This window comes from Chelmon rostratus, chromosome 5, assembly GCF_017976325.1.
Source record: "Chelmon rostratus isolate fCheRos1 chromosome 5, fCheRos1.pri, whole genome shotgun sequence".
In the NCBI taxonomy this organism is placed as follows: Eukaryota; Metazoa; Chordata; class Actinopteri; order Chaetodontiformes; family Chaetodontidae; genus Chelmon; species Chelmon rostratus.
In genome coordinates, this window is record NC_055662.1 from 11,734,163 (window position 1) to 11,750,855 (window position 16,693).

The following is a 16,693-nucleotide window of genomic DNA, read 5'->3' on the forward strand; positions in this document are numbered from 1 at the left end:
TGCCAGCAGTTCCAACGGCAGTCATGACCAAACTGCTTTGTAAATAATATTGAGTTTTGAGAGATGAGATGAGTCATTTAGCAGGAGTGCTGTGTCACACTTACATTATGTAAAGTCATTTAAAGTAGGAGGAAATGTAAATAAGTAAATGTGCTAGAGTAATACACTATTTAACTGTGTTTTATTTTTTGCAAATACCTTTGTCAGCCTCCCCATTTTAAATAAGGGGAATACAACCAGTAGACGATATGGGGGGGGGGGGGGGATCCCACCATGTTAGCAAAATAACCAAAATGCATCCCCCTAGATGCATCCCTCTACCATCTGTGCTCTCCATGCCCTCGTAGCAGAGGGTGCAGGGGCAGAGGGGCTGTTTAGTTGAATATGTTAGTGTAGTCTGTCTGACTCATTGATCCTTCATCTGTTAGAATCTATTGGCCCGACCACAGCTCTGAAATATCAGCGTCCTCACTGTGCTGTGAACCGATGAAACTCCGGTGCTGTCCGCGGTGCTGTCCGTGGTGCTGAAGTAGCAGACGGATTCTTTCTCAGCTCCGCTCTTCTGTCAGTCTCATCTTGGATCTATAATATTCTCTAACCTATAAACTATAGATATTAAATAAATAAAGATAGATAAAGTTGCAACACGTAGTTGTGGAAGAGCGAGGGTACCACAGCCTCAACAGCAACGTCTCTTTCCACACACAAAGTCGGGACGATCTACTGATCTCACCGGGGGACAGATTTCTGTGGGAACTCTTCTAAACTTAAAATCACACACAAAACTGAATTCACGTATATTGCGTAATTTGCAAGTTGTTGAAGATGAGCAAGCTTTTCAAGCGGTGCAAAAACTGCCATGTTTTCGTGTATGCACTGTATATTTTGCGTCAGTGTTACGTCAGTGTACAGTTGAGCTTCGAGGTACGTGCTTTCAGCCACTAGCTTCTGAGCAGCAGGCGCTGAGCGATCGTAGCAGCGCCGGTTGAGGGAACAGAGAGCGTTGCGCTGGTTATCCAGGCTGTCGAGGCATTTCACTGAACAGCTCTGATCGCTGCTGCCGTCTGTCAGGACAATAACAGCACTGCAACTTTTAAGCTTTTCCTTTAATATCAGTCACATTTCAATCAACTCTGAGCTGCTGGACTTGTAGAATTTTAGGAAATTGTCTTCAAAGTTTTTCTGACTGACCAGAAAAAAACCCTTATGAAATATTGAGTCGTTTCTTATGGTGACAGTAAGTTATAGCCATTAAGGTAATAATGAGCAAATGGACCTGCCTTTGATCAGCAGCTTTTTTCCATTATTAGGTTTCTATTCTGCTTCATCCTCGAGATAAAAACAGGTCAGTCAACAGAGGCAGTTGTTGCTCTTACTGAACTCCAAAACACTGATGCTGTTGTCTGTATTTCAAGTGTATATATGTTTTATGTATAAAGCTCTGCAGCCGCTTTGTTTCAGTTCTTTACAGACTTGTACAGTCTACAGTACATGCAGGTTTCACGTTGTGCAGGAAATCATTATTTATTTAGCTTTTTTAAAACATTATAAAAGAAGATGTAATGTATCTCCAGGCCTCCCTCACTGTATCTGTCCCTCTTGTTCTCAGGGGAAGTTGGTGAAGTACTTCAGCCGCCAGCTGTCCTGCAAGTGCAAAGTGGCCTTAGAGGAGCGCAGTGCTGAGCTGGAGGACTTCCCTCGCCTCGGCCACTGGTTCCGCATCGTCAACTTGAGGAAAGAGGTCACACAGGTAATATGTCTGTTTTTTTAATTTTCCAGAATTACAAAGCGGGGATATAAGGTATTATGGCTCAAATGAAAAGTCTGGTGTCTGATAATGTACAGATGTTCAAGCCACTGTAGGGTTTTAAGCTGCAGTTCCGCCAATGACCACTAGATGCTGGCTTCAGGGAAATCCTGCAACTTTGCACTTCAAAAACAATTTTCAAGTCTTCCCACTGAGGATTATGCTCTCAGTTGTTAATATCACATCCTCTAATGTGTTTTTTGCTGGTAATTTGCAAAATAATTGTTCAATTTCAATTTCAATTTTGCTTGATTGACAGGTGTTTCTGTGTCATGCGTTACATGTATTAAAATGAGATCTTAATGTATGTGTATCTGTGTGTGTATGTCACCGCATCTGTGTCGTGGTGTTTGCATATGTGTGTGTTTTGTAGGAGATGAGCCCAGGTGAGGTGACCCTGGAGGGCCTGCTGGACATGAGCGAGGAGCAGGTGTGCGAGCTGCTGCAGAAGTTTGGTGCCAACGAAGAGGAGTGCGCCCGACTCAACGCCTCCCTCTCCTGCCTCAGAAAGGCCCACCAGCTCGGTAAGGGTCCACCGAGAACACACGGAGATGAGCACACAGACACACACACACAGAAACAGACACACACAGACGCACACGCACACACACACACACTCACAGACCCACACACATTCACATCTATAGAAACGCCTGTAAATGTCCTTAAAGCAAAGAACTAGTGTCCTTTAGAGTTAATACCATTTACTACCACTGTGTGTAGAAACATGTTTAAGTTTCTACCTAGCTTGAAAAAATCTGACACTTTTAATAAGACTTTAAGCCTTTTTTCTTCACACATTTGACACAAAGAAATTAAAACTTATGTGATATGTGAAAAGGACCACCTAGATGGTTGGTGAAAAAAAATGAGGATCATCTGGGTGGTTTCACACTAACAACAAATATATAAACAGTGCTTAACATTTGTTTTGACTCAGAAACATGCTGTGAGGTTTTCTTCTTCTCTCTTGTGCATTCAATGACACTCTGACATTCGAGACTTGGGAAACAGCTGCCGAAGAGCACCTTATAAGTGTTCACTTTTTTAATTACTTTTTAAGTAAAGTAAAGTAAAGTAAAGTATTCCCGGGACCATTTCATGCTTTTGTTAGACAGTGTATGGCAGAGAGCTGACAGGAGGGGACAGTGAGGGGATGACATGCAACAAAGGTCTCCGAACAGACTCAAACTAGGGATGCAATCACACTTTCAGCATCTTAAATGTTAAGGCCACCAGTATACAAATAATAGCAACTTATTTAATGTTAAAAACTACAAACTTCTTAAAAATGTTTTTCAGAACAGGTGTGTTCATTGCTTGTTCTCTGGGCCTGATTTCCTAGCAACATAGCTTATAAATCCTGTTTTGGCAGCTAAATTCACAATTCAAAATCAAAATCACGATTCGAGTGTATCATCACTCAATATTAATGTTTCTTTGTGAAAGAAATAAAGCAAGTTTAACTGTCATATATTACTTATATCTTAGCTGCAGTAAGATTTTGAATGAAACTGAAACACCGCCAAGCCTACAAAGACTACAGTGTGTTTAGAAACTGGCATGCAGCGATGTGAAATATTTACAATCTGTAGTTAATGAGGCAACACATGCAAAGACTGTGTGGTGAAGCACACTGAAAAGGCAGGACAAGGATGCTTGCTTACATCCTGCTGTATTCAGTAACAACCAACAATTACCTAATTAGCCCACTTGTGATTCTATATGATGTTTAAGATGTGGCACCATATTTTTAATTAATTCAGAAGAAGGGAAATGTTGTGAGGGGTTTTGAGATAGAGACGATAAGAACAAGAGTGGAAAACAGCTACATGTTATCTGTGCGTGTATGCATGTTCCTACCGCATATAGCTATCAAGAGTGGAGTCTATTACAGTGAGGGCTCTAGTGTGTAGTAAAGACTAACCCCTAACAGTAACAGGAACTGAGGGAAAAAACAAAACAAATGAAACATGATTATAAAGAATATACGGTGTAGAAAATCAATATAGAATAAATTGTAATGTTTGATTATGTGAAATACTGTGATGGGTGAGATAGGAGAGGTAGGTGGTGCTTTACACACATACTGTATGTCACTAATCATCAATGAGATGATTAGGTCATATCATAAATATAGTACAGTATATATGACCACAGTATATATAGTCATTTATTATAAATACAGTGTCCAGATGGATGTGTTTGTGCCAGTGATGCAGATATAAGACATAAAGCTTTGTTAAGAATAAACTTTATACATCCACATAATGAACTAATACTCAAATAATACATACAGGGCGCAGATTATTATCTCACAGCACCAAAAAAAAAAGCCTTGAACCCGTGAACTAGAATGCAACCTTGTTTCTGATGTCAGATATTACGTTATTTAACTTAGCATTCATATATTTTTAATCCAGCAGATCCTCATAACATATATATTTTAATCAGTCTTTGCAGCGGTGTTCATCCACTGCCGGTTGTAGAAGGAGCTTATTAAAGACAGAGTCTCTGTAGGTGGCACTGTTCTCTTCCTGTGTTCAGACACAGTGGTTCAGTTCTTCTCTTCATTCTTCCCAAACTGACTCAGTACTCCGTCTGTTAAGAACAGCTGCTTCCATGAAGTGAAAAAATCACTATTCTGTTATTATGAATCATCATTACAGCAATTATTTACAGGATTTTAAAAGATTTGTGGAGTGTCACTTCACATGTCATGTAGTCATGTGTAGCAGTAATCGTGTAAAGCAAAAGTCCACAGTGGCAAGTGAGCAAACTCAGTTTATCAATTTAGCTGTTTCCTCTCTTTGAAAGGAAATCGGTAAAGATGGGTTTAGACCCAAAAGCACGCCGCGAGAGACAGGGCAGGTGAAGGTAAAAGCTCTGCTACTTGTCAGAAACAGGCAAAAGGATAAATCCGGCAGGCTGGTCCAAAAAGCAGCAAACACAATCTGATGGAAGAGGAATGGAAATGGGCCTGTATATGTATATACTGCAAGGCCAATGAGGAAGTGGGAGGAGGCGTGCAGGTGGGCAGAGGTGGACAGGTGACACGGGGGTTTATATGGGGAAAGCGGGGAGCAGGTAGTAAATGTGGCACAGGAATCAGGCTGGCATTGTGACAGTCTTGAATGGGTTAAACAGTCAAATATGGAGCAGAAAGTATGTATGATGCTCTTTTTGCTCTTTTGACTTAATTTTAAAACCATACAGTGTCGGCTTTAGTTTTTATTATAATGTATTAACACATATTTATTGTGTTTCTATCACCATAAACAGACCAGTTATCTTCGTTTGGTGCTTTGACTTATGTTGCCTTATTAGACCTGTTCTCAGGACTGTGTGGGTGTGTACAGACTGTGTTTGACTGACGTCTTTCCTGACACTGATTTTTTTTCACCAGTTAACACTGGCCGACTCACACCGTTATATTTTTATTAGTGCACAGACTTTGGTGACAGCACATAGCTCTTCATTATGGTTCTAACCACATTCAACCTGAGCAGAGCTCTGATCAGCCACATTAAGTGAAAACACCTGTGGGTGTTAAAAAACCCTTTAATGTACGTATTTATTCTATTATCCGGCAGTGTTTTCATCCACAGTGGCCCAGTTTACTTAACACAGTGACCAGTTTGACCCAGCTGTTTTAGGTGAATTACAAATGTGCATATTTTCCCCATTACAGTACTTCATTATGCAGACCTACACTGTATTTCAAGTTCCTAAGCAGTGCATTGTGCAATTCATAATAAAAATATATTTTATGTAAATTTCTTTATGCCAAGGTAATCACTTTCTGGCTGTAGCTCCAAACTTAGGGCACAGGCGTGAGGGTGGTATTGATCTTCTCATCTAACTGTCACCAAGAAAGATGTGACACTTTTCCTTTAATTCATGGTTTTCAACGTCTGTATGTGACAAAGACTCGAACTTTGCAGCACAGCTGTCAGGCTCTAACAAAAACAAAAACGTCACACTTTTATCGTGCGGACGTTAAAATCTCACCAGATCTACAAGTTATTGCAATTCCTGCTTTAAATCGAGTTAACTTATTTGATATTTGTGAATTACTAATATGCAGTCAAGTCAAAACAGCTTTGAAATGAATCTGTGAAAGAGAAATAAATGAACCCCTGCGTTGTTCCACATTATCATGACACCAGTAAAAGCTGCCATGTACCACATTTGGCAACAAAAGGCAACTATGTAAATATGCTGATATACAATGAAGAATAATTTCATTTTATTGAGCATTTATCGAACTGCAGAGACTTACATGCTGCTAAATGTTGCTTACATGGGAGCATATAGTGAAGGGTGAAGTCAGTGGTAAATGGCTGCATTTATGTAGTGCTTTTATGCAATGTGCTATAAAGTCATTCACGCACACAGACAGGCATTTTGTCTCTTGTGTGGTAGATTAACGCCACATTTTTGAATTGTGGATTGGATTCAAAAAGTGGCTTTTACAAGCAGTGGGGACTTGGTAAGGCATGTGTTGTGAGTGCACATGGTTTTTCACGGTTGCACGCCAGGTGGCGTCACAGACCGCACTTTGTTTTCAGTCTGTCAGGTCAGAGCTTGTGCAATGTTAGATATGAGCCAGAAGGGGGCAGTAGATCATCACTGAAACGGGGTTGTTAGGTTTAGTAACAACCTTTAGTAAACCCGTTTGATAACATATCTGTTTCTCCTCTACTCCCACTCACACACACACACACACACACACACACACACACACACACACACACACACACTGTTCTGTAACAGATGTCCTTTCAGAAGGAAGGTTCTGCTAAATAATTAAGCAAATTAACTTGATGAGTAGTTTTTCTTCAGTGTGCCCTCAACAAAAACTGTGCTTTATTAAAAGAGTGTTATATTAGCGAAGGTTTAAATTGGCTGTTCTTCAAAGCATTTGTTGATTTTTTGGGTAATGAATAAGCATTCAGGCAAACAGGTTTTTGACAGCCCTGAAAGCAGGCTCTTTGTGATTCTGCAGGTGCTCAGCTGTCCTCTCGAAATATTCACACCTCTCTGCCGGTCCCTGTGCTCATTTGTCAGACTGCAGGAGTTGCTCGCCTTTCTGCGTGCTCCTCCAACTTTCTTCCCATCTTCCTGTCTCATCGGCTTGATTGGAGGTGGAGTCGGATGTTGTCCAGAAAGACAGGCCAACTTATAGGCAGGCGCCCCCCTGGCAGAGTCTATCAGACGGCCCCATGCCTCAAGTCCAGCTGTGTTCAGACCAGTCAAGCATCTCTGAAGACTGGCTCTCATTTGCCATCACCGTCCAGGACTCTCACTGTGTTCACAGTGCATCTAAATAAAAATATGTCCCAATTTTCCCCACGCACCTGAGGGTCAATCCGAATGAATGCAAAATAGCCCAATTTGGACACGATAGTAACTCAGTCTCTTGTCATGACAAGAACGTTCCGGAGTTCAGTGAGACAAGTATTAATCAATAGAAATAATTAAGTACGTCAATTCAGACAAAACACAAAGGCAAGAATTCACAGCATTTATCATTATATTTAGTCCATATTGGTGATGATTGTGTATATTCCTGACTTCTGTGACCTGATGCTTCATTGCACGTGTCCCAGACCCGCCCTCACATTAAGTGGCATAAAGTGGTTATGACCAGCCCGCCCACTACATATAGCACAGCCTTCTAAATAGAATAAGCTGAGAATGAGGAGATGTGTCCAGCTGCTGTCTTCTTCCTTAAGCCCCCAACCCTCTCACTGCTGGCCTGAATTAGAGAAACACACCTTCCTGTAGCAGGCGCTGAATTGTCTGGAAAATTATTTATCTTGCAGCCATCTCACAGCTGCTTTTTATTTTTTCTTTTACAGCGTAGCACAACCCATATTCACACAGCGGCCGTGTTGTTTTATCTTTGCGGTCGCTGATCAGGAAGCAGTGAAATGATAGCTATTTGTCAGATTCCCCACGTTTATACTACTTGCAACCTGGAACACAGAAGTACTTCATTATCCTAAGCCATTATGTCATGCTTTTAAAATCTTAACTCAAGATCAGCTAACTCTTTCTGGAGCTTTCTTCATTAGACTGAAACACCTCAAATGCCATCATGTGACCTAAGCTGGGGTAACCCCCATCTGTGTTCAAATATTTGATGTGAATGGCCTTTCTCCTGCTGTCCACTGACTCTTGCTTGTTGACCTTTGACCCCTTCCTGATTGGCTTTGATTTTGTTCTGGTGTGCATTCAGTCTCGCTTCAGTCCAGGGTCTTTCTTTTGCTGTCGACCTGCGTAGTTTTTCCTACAGCTGTTGCAGGAGATGCCATGGACGACTCCTCACTGGAGAGTTCCTGTCTGTAGGGTGTAACAGCAGAGATCCTGTGGTGCTAACATGATCACTCCTTGTGAATTGGTGACACTAATCTTGGGTCTCCACCTTGAAACTGTACTTATTGTAGAAATCTTCTGTGCTGCTGGGTTGAAGACGTGTGTGAAGCGTCCACGTTTTAGTATTTGTAGCTTCTTTGCAGCAACATCCATATTTGAAGTACTGTAGTTCAGCACAAGCTCATTGGTTCTGCTGTTATTGAGCTTCAGGTGATTCTTGTTGCATCATGTGATGAAGCTCTCCATCAGTCCTCTGGAAAAACAGTCTCTCAGTGAAGACAGCATGTTTCTCACTGGAAATGATTCACTGGAATCATACATGTCAATATATTGATAACATCCATTTCACCAAAAAAGATACTTTATACCTTCTATTAAATTCCTTCAAAGTCTTCACTACACATATTATGAGTCTAAACAGACATGGATGTAAACTGCAATTTAAAAGGTTGGCAGAGGCAGACAACTGTCTGTAATTCCCCTTATCTTCCTCTGTTTGTTCACTGTATTCCTCTTTTGCCTCTCTTTTTCCTGTCCTCCTGCTTATTGTTTATCATCGGCCTCTATTCTTCGCCCATTGCCTCAACCGTACTCCCATCCCTCCCTCCCCCCTCTCTCTCGCTCTCTCTCCCCTGGCTCTCCAAAGGGTCTGGTCACACAGAGCCACTAATGGGCTCTCTAACAAGGGGGACTGGCTAGAGATGTGTGAATGCACCACAGCAGCACCACAACCCCCACACAGAGCGGTGAGAGGCACTTTCAGCTGAGAGAAATAAAGGGTGTGCAGCACCGTTTTTTCAGATTCTTACCCAGATGGAGCTTGGAGAGAGAGATATGTCATAGCTTCGAAATGTCGCCACATTTGCACATCGGTGTGTGTGTGTGTGTGTGCGTGCTGGGGGGATTGTGCGAAGACCTGTGTGTGGCACCTATGCAAGAGTAAGAGACGTGTATGTTCTTTTGAACGGGTTACGCAGCCCCATGAGAGCATTTAGCACTTAACCGCTGCTAAGCAAGACGCGGAGGATGTTCTTCCGTCTTGAGTCTATTGAAAGAGTTATATTTTTTTCTCTTAAAAATCTGGAGGTTGTTGCAAAAGTACAGATATATTCAACCAGTATGAATGAGAGCACAGAAAAGGATTTACAGATTTATGCCACGTTTTCTTTTTCAAAGAAATTATGTTGTTCCAGTTTATGAGTCATGAGGAATTATGTTAAAATTGGCAGACATGGACATTCATATACTTTACATCTTGGCAGTTTGTACATCGCATAACCGCAGAAATAGAGAACATAAGAAGTGGATGTATGTTGCTGTGTGTGGTGGAGGAAGGAAAGTAATGCAAGTTAATAGAATTTTTCACTACAGGCTCTTGGGATTGCAGTGCACGAGTTGCAATGAGGATGAGTCATACAATTTGGAGGCAGCCAGTCGGTCCTTTGTGCCGCAATATACACACGTTATCCAGCCTGCCCCCCTAGACGAGTCCACACACACACACACAGACATTTTCACTTGGAGAATTTCTTAAATATGAGTCGTTCTGTTGATCAGACTAATAGTGTTGATCTTTGTTTATCAAAGTGTCCTCGGTGCCTTTCCTCTGTAATCTTTGCTAGCTTAAAGGAATGCGTCCCCATGTCCCGTCCTGAGACAGCGTCACACGCACACAAAACACCTAATTGGCTTCAAATGCCATCAGCAGAAAAAAAAAAAAAAAGAGATGAAGAAAGGCAGAGGAGAGGGAGGCACAGAATATGCGAGAGAGGAGAAAGTGAAGGAGGCATGAGGGGGAAGACACGGAATAACATGAGAGAGAATTGGCTTGAAAAAAGAGGCGACGACGACAGGAGGCGAAGAAGAAATGTGGTCATGTTGAGAAGGAAAGAGCAGATGCAACAGGGAAGGAAAACGACCAGAAGAAGAATTGACTGAACCCCCCAACACCAGTCTTCCTGAGCACCCCTGGGTGTTATTGGCTGTTAATAAATTAGCAGAGTCTAACTTTGAGTCCCACTGATCACACTGCAAGAACGTCCACGAACCCTCAACTTAAAAGAGTCAAGATTAAAAAGGGACACTGCATCTGTTGAACGCAGCCAGTGCCCTTTTCGCCAAATCCTGTTTACAGTGGCGGTATGATAGACCAGCCCCTGTCCCAGTGGCATTTCACTGCCATTTAGCCCAAAGAAGCAACACATCTAGAGGTAATTAGTCCAATTATGAGGCTGTTATCTGCCTTTCTCAAAGCCTCACTGCATGTTAAGATTGCCCTATTAATGGTGTTGGGGTGTGCCATTTGCATTACTCAGAGGAGAGGAGAAGCAGTCGCGAAAGCCTGGTGCATTGTTTGCGTCGACAGTTGATGTGGAGATTTATTTTGAGCAAGATAAAAATGCTGATTTTGACCGACTCTTTTTAAAGGCCCTGAACACCTCTTTACTCAGTCAGCTTCTTGCTGTGACTGATGGGATTTATGTGTTTGGTTTTGGTTCGGGGTTGGGGGGTTTACATACTGAAGCATTTTCTTGATGAAGAACACCCTGTGTATTAGTTTGCTCAGAACGTGACGTGTTGGGTGGTCTGCCAACCTCACAGTGACGACCAGGCTGCAATCAGCTGCTGTTCGCCCAGACACAGTTACTGCACGAAAATCTACAAAAAACAAGAGAGGCCTGCATGTTAATTAGTAAGCCATAGTGATACTGGCAGGTGTATTTTTGAGCTTTGCACAGATCCAGGCTAACTGTTTCACCTCACTATGAGTGTTTATGCTAAACTGAGCTAATCGCCTGCAGCTCTGCACACACTGGGGGTGTTCCGCACACGTGTGAACAAATCTTTATCAATGCATTTTCAAAGTGAACGGACTGTACTGAATCACCTTTGTCAGTGAGCGACTTAAAACTTCAAGTCAGAATTAAGTCAGCTGAGCGTCCAATCGTATAAACGGTGATGCGTTCACTTACTGACGCGTGTGATGCAGCACATTCGAACAGTCACGCATCCGCTTGCTGACGTATATGCTGCTGTGCATTTTAAGGGTGGTGTGAGAGACAGGGAAAAAGTGAATGGACTATATTGTCAGTGACTATGAAGCTTTAAGATGAACTGAATTTGAATCAGCAGCATGTGATTCCCAGGCACGAACACGAGTGTGGTCTTAATATTCTAATCTTAACTTGGGTCTTTCTAGGGGCAGAAGCATATCCTCCAAACTAACCTATATCTGCAACCTATTAAACACACCTGCATATATTACAAAATCATTAAAGTCACATATTGATATGTGTAAAGAGTTTCTTTATGACTGAAGACACTACAACAAATCTCACTGGGTGTCATATCTTCAGTTATTTTTCATTTCTGAGTCTTTTGAAGAGTGTTTCACACCCAGCTCCTCCACGATCACCAATCCTTCTTCTCGTCACATTTTCCAATTAGCATTTTCCTATTCCTATTAGAGGCAGTAATCCAGCTAATTAGAGCAGACATCCAGCAGAAATGTCTAGTCGAGAGGTAATATTTCAAGATGCACAATTACACCATTTGTGATTTGGCTGCAGAATGTGACAGTGATTGCTTGCTCATAGCACAATCACCATTTTTTTTTACGGCTGAAGATGAAAAGTGCTTCCTAACATATTATGATCGCTTTTTGAGCACGATACAGTTTAAATATAACTTACCGCAACACAAAGAAAAGGAGCTGTAAAGTAAAAGAAAAGTAATATTGTAATGTGAACTCCAGGAGTGCTGCACGAATGCTGTCGTACAAATTGATTGAGCACAGTCGAGTTACTGCCCTGTTGAATTCGTCCTCAGGAAGTTGAGATAAATTAAAAGGCTCGATAGAGTTTTTTCCTATGAAAGCACTCCACGAAAAGCAACTTCCAAAACTCATTCGCTAACAAGCACAAGCCACAAAAATTAACTTAAATCAGACGTCTCGAAGGGGTTATGCTCATTCTGTGTTCTTCATCTCATTTAGCGGCGAGCTTTTCTGCATGTGTGCCTGAGGCTTTTGCTTAGGTGAGATCGTGTGAAACAAGAAATTTAAGTCCTGTTACTATATTGCTGGAGCAGTTGCTAAGATACTAGTGCGCTTGATGAATTGACTCATTACTTGAAGCAACAGTTTCATGAGTGTGATTCAAGTTCATTGCTTCTCTCGCAGAGACATTTCACTCGGGTAGCAGCATGATAAGCACTGTCAAAAGTATTTTTACAGCGAGGCTGCCTCATGCAAGCATATAATTACCAACGGGAAGCTTATTATTTAAATCAAAGTTGATTGGCTAACTTTTCCAAAAACTGTCTCACATTTTGGAGGGTGTGAATTTCAAAATGGACAGTACAAATTGGCACCTCGCGTGTCAGGTATTAAACCCCTAGACCTGACCAAAAGCAATCAGCTTTCCGCTGCCTCCCATCTGTAATCTCAGCCTCGGTGGTGTGAACTCTTCAGTGGCCGTTGATTAGTCATTCATGTGGGGTCAGGCTGAACTTTTACATTTCTGAGTGGCCTGTTGTGGTTTTATTCCTGCTAATAAAGGAGGCTTGATTGAGCACACAACTCATCTTTCCCCACATTCGTTGATGAGCACTCTTTCAAGCCCACTCGTCCTTTCTGCATCTTGATGTCCCTCTGAAGGGGTTGAGATGTGGGCCTCTTAATGGGGGTTCAGCCACAAGAGTGAGTGCGGTCCTCAGGCAGCTGTACTGAGGGCAGAACGGCAGCAACTCGAGAGACCCTACTGACTTAATACCCATAGGTGTGAATCATAGCCGTCCACAGGGTTTATGTTCATGAGGCAAATCGATTCTTGCAAATGTGATCTGTATTTCTGGAACATCAGTCAGTGTAAAAAAGAGAGACAGCTCATGCTATTAATATGACTGCATGTCTTTAAAAGTGAGCTCTCAAGTTTTCCATTTCACATTTTGTACTTTGTACTCATCACACAGACGTATTCTGTGCAGGGGACAGATAAGCATGTGCCATGCAGTGCTGAAAGCCAGCAGGTTTCCATGACAACCAAAGACAACACCAGGCTCGCTGATGAGAAAGCAGGGACGAAGCAGTGACGCTGTTATGTTTGTGTTACATTTTTTCACCACCTTTGACATATGTTTGCGCCTGTTTGGTTGATGTGTCACAGACGAACTCTGATTCTGGAAGTATTTTTACTATTGTAGCTAACTTGCAATTTGAAAGCGGATATTTTCTGTTGTTTTCTCGTATGGATAGTTTAAAGTACTCCACAGATTTTGCTTTGTACTTCTATGATGCTTCTGGACTTGAGGTCAAAAAAGGGATCAAAATCGATGCAGCAGAACCACAAACATTGTCTTCTTGATAAACAAAACCTGATGCCTACATTACCCACCATGCAATTTGACTGCTGATAGTCGAGATGTGTTATGTGACATCATTTGAGTCTTCTGGAGTCATTCTGGAGTCTTCTAGCAGTTTGATGTTGTGGCATGTGGCTTACAGAGGGTTTATCGGAGAGTTTGTTAAAAATAACTGCCTGCTTTTTTTCTGCAAACAGATTTGGTGAGATGAGACTGGACCTAATGGCAGCATTAAAGTCGTGAGCCCTAAAACCAAAATAACGAGTTAAAAGATGCTAAAACATTGTAGCAGAGTGGACGGCAGAGCCAGGTGATAACCCTCTCTGAGAAGGTCACTGTAAGTTCTTTGACATTACATGTAGTCATTTGACCCATGGTTTATACAAACATGTTCATTCCCTCAGCTTATAGCAGTTTAACATATCATTAGGTTTCTTTAGCTTAGCTTTAGCTTCTGTTTGGTTTTAGGCTTGGATCTTCCCTCACTATACTGTAGCCTTACCTATTTTACATTAAAAAAAAAGCCAGATATTTCCTGATGCAGCTGCTCGTCCTTTACTCATGATTCAACCAGCAGAGTTTAATGCACAGGCGCTCCAGCTGGAATAAACTAAACGTTAACTTCAGGAAACAAGGACTTCCAAAGTCCTCCCACTTCACAACTCCATGAGATGTGACATTAAAAATAGTCATCAAGGCACCACACTGCTCATTTTTTTTCCCATTAGACATACATTTTAACCTACTCTTAAGGTTTTCTGAGATTGTCTTAAAGTGGACACACAGAATGACATTTGTTGTTTTGCTATGTTTTAGTAGCGCTAACCTCCAGTGGTTAAAAACTTGCAGGATCTCAACACCAGGTGTCTTTTTGTGGGTATTTGGAAATTTGAGAATGTGTATTTAAAAAAAACAAAATGAGCGCCTTGAAAGTTCCTGTGCATGTTGTCCCCTGTGTGTTTGCAGCCGTCTCTTCCCACAGCTCGTCGATCCTTGCGGCCTCTTCTGCATAACATTAGGGAGTAGGAAAGGCTGCGGGCTTCTTTTCCATCAGGTTTCGCAAATCCGCCGGGACCTTTTATGGGAGATATTTTTCGTGGTTCATTTGATGTTGCTGTTGTTGATCCTGTGTTTGAAGTTTGTGTTTTCGATGCTCATACTTCCTCAGAGACGGTGTCACGGGCAAAAAAAAAAATAATTATAGTAATGACACAAAAAAAAAAAGAAAAAAATGCTGGGATATTGACAGAAATTTGCATTAAATCTGGCTCAGAGGTCAGAAGCTGATTTTGAAGTCTGTGAGGTCAGTTTTGCTCAGTCACGCATGAGAGGCTGCATCTGCTGAAATGTATCCAGGATCAATTCTACCAACATTATGCTTTGTATTCCTGAACAGCCTCTTGGCTATGCATAACTGCAGATGGAAAGACAAGAAGAATATTTCAGACTATTTCAGCTGTGTCTCTCTGCCAGATCAATAAACACGCTCTCTTTTTGTTTCTTTCTGAAGAACAACTTGAGGAGGATAAATTGCACAGTAATGGAGGTAAAGTATTGTCATCTGAGCTCAAACACACTCATTTTGGCTGCTCACCTTCAACTATCTTGCCTCTGCGCCTCTCTTTGTTTCCCATTCAGCAGAAAGTTTAGTTTCAGCAGAAGTCGGCTTGTGCTCTGACTCATGCAGCTTTGCGCTGTTCTGTTTTGGCACACTCTTCCATTTTTCTCACTCTCTTGCTCCATCCATTCATGCTTAATCTGCTCCGCATCAGCATATTTGAACACCGCCGTACTACTAATACATTCACGTCAGATAACAGCGGTGTTAATTCTTCATTACCCAAATTGTGCACATTTTGCTCGCCGTAAATGTCCGTCTGCTGCCAGGATTACTCTTACTGCTGCAATCCAGAAATAGAACTAATGGATGTTTTGGTATTAAGTGCATGGCACAAACCAATTTAGTTCAACTTGATGTACTACATAGCACAAAAATGTGCAGAAGTTATAGAAAAAAACAGATTTTCTCACTCACCCCAAGTGCTATCTAGACATGCAGATAGTTTTGGTTTCATTTGCTCAGGTTATGGGAGCTATCTGCCCTCTGTGCTGAAAAATTAGGGTATATTAAACAGCAACGTTTTTACATAACAACACTTTTCACAGGGACTAACTGGTAGCTGCAGGTGTTGTATGCTGTGCAGAGTGTAAAGCCCTGTGAGGGAAATTATGCTTTATGCTACTTCTTCAGTAGAAAATAGTTCCAGTGAGTATATTATTAAAAGCTTTCATCAACATTCCTTTAACCTCCATTGTGTATGTTTTAGGCAGACAGTTTACACACAGATATCTCAGAATCTGTGCAAATTAAACCAAACTATTTGCATAGCGAAACACCACCACAGATGAGCAAGAAAGAATGTCCTTTGTAATTAGTGTGAACCGTCTAACATGCATTTCACAAGCAGGTGTTTTGTCGGCATTAAATCAGTCTCTGTCTCTATGTTCTTCCAACAGGGAGCCAGGCGAAGCAGGACTGGTCCATCCAGTGGCCCACCTCTGAATCAGGCAAAGAAAACACTCCGGTGTGCCAGCCAGAGGCCAGTCAGTGGATCCGGTTCCAGCTCTCCCAAAGCCCCAAAGTCCAGTCCAAGTACAACCAGCACATGTGCCACAGCCCCCAGGCCCTGGCCCCCCCTTTATATGCCGATCGACTAACCGTCGACAGCCCCGCCACAGGGCTCTTCCCACCTTTGGACTCTGGTCATCGCTCCCTGCCCCCATCACCCCGCCAGAGGCATTTTGGCCACACGCCTCCTCGGACTCCCTTGGTGGTCAACACCATGACCCCGCCCGGTACTCCTCCCATGCGTCGAAGGAACAAAGTGAAGGCCCCGGGAACGCCACCCCCGCCGAGCCGCAAGCTCATCCATCTGCTGCCGGGCTTCACCGCACTGCACCGCAGCAAATCCCACGAGTTCCAGCTGGGGAACCGCTTGGACGACACACAGACACCAAAGTAAGTGTTACACCTCTCCTGTTTTTTGATGGCAAACAGTTGTGGCTTGGAGCTTTGTGTTTACTTCATAGCCATGAAAACCGTGAACATACAAAGGCCGTCCAAACCTTGCAGAGGTCAAAATT

General features: G+C 42.3%; 1 protein-coding gene across 1 annotated transcript in view; it reads left to right on the forward strand.

Annotated features, from left to right (window-relative positions):
• Window positions 1-16,693, forward strand: part of ksr2 (kinase suppressor of ras 2) — an 86,992-nt gene that overhangs the window by 11,445 nt on the left and 58,854 nt on the right. Inside the window, exons 2-5 of the mRNA XM_041937596.1 lie at window positions 1,610-1,750; window positions 2,181-2,331; window positions 15,060-15,095; window positions 16,067-16,568. Coding sequence (XP_041793530.1) covers window positions 1,610-1,750; window positions 2,181-2,331; window positions 15,060-15,095; window positions 16,067-16,568 — 830 coding nt within the window. The remainder of the gene's footprint in view (window positions 1-1,609; window positions 1,751-2,180; window positions 2,332-15,059; window positions 15,096-16,066; window positions 16,569-16,693) is intronic.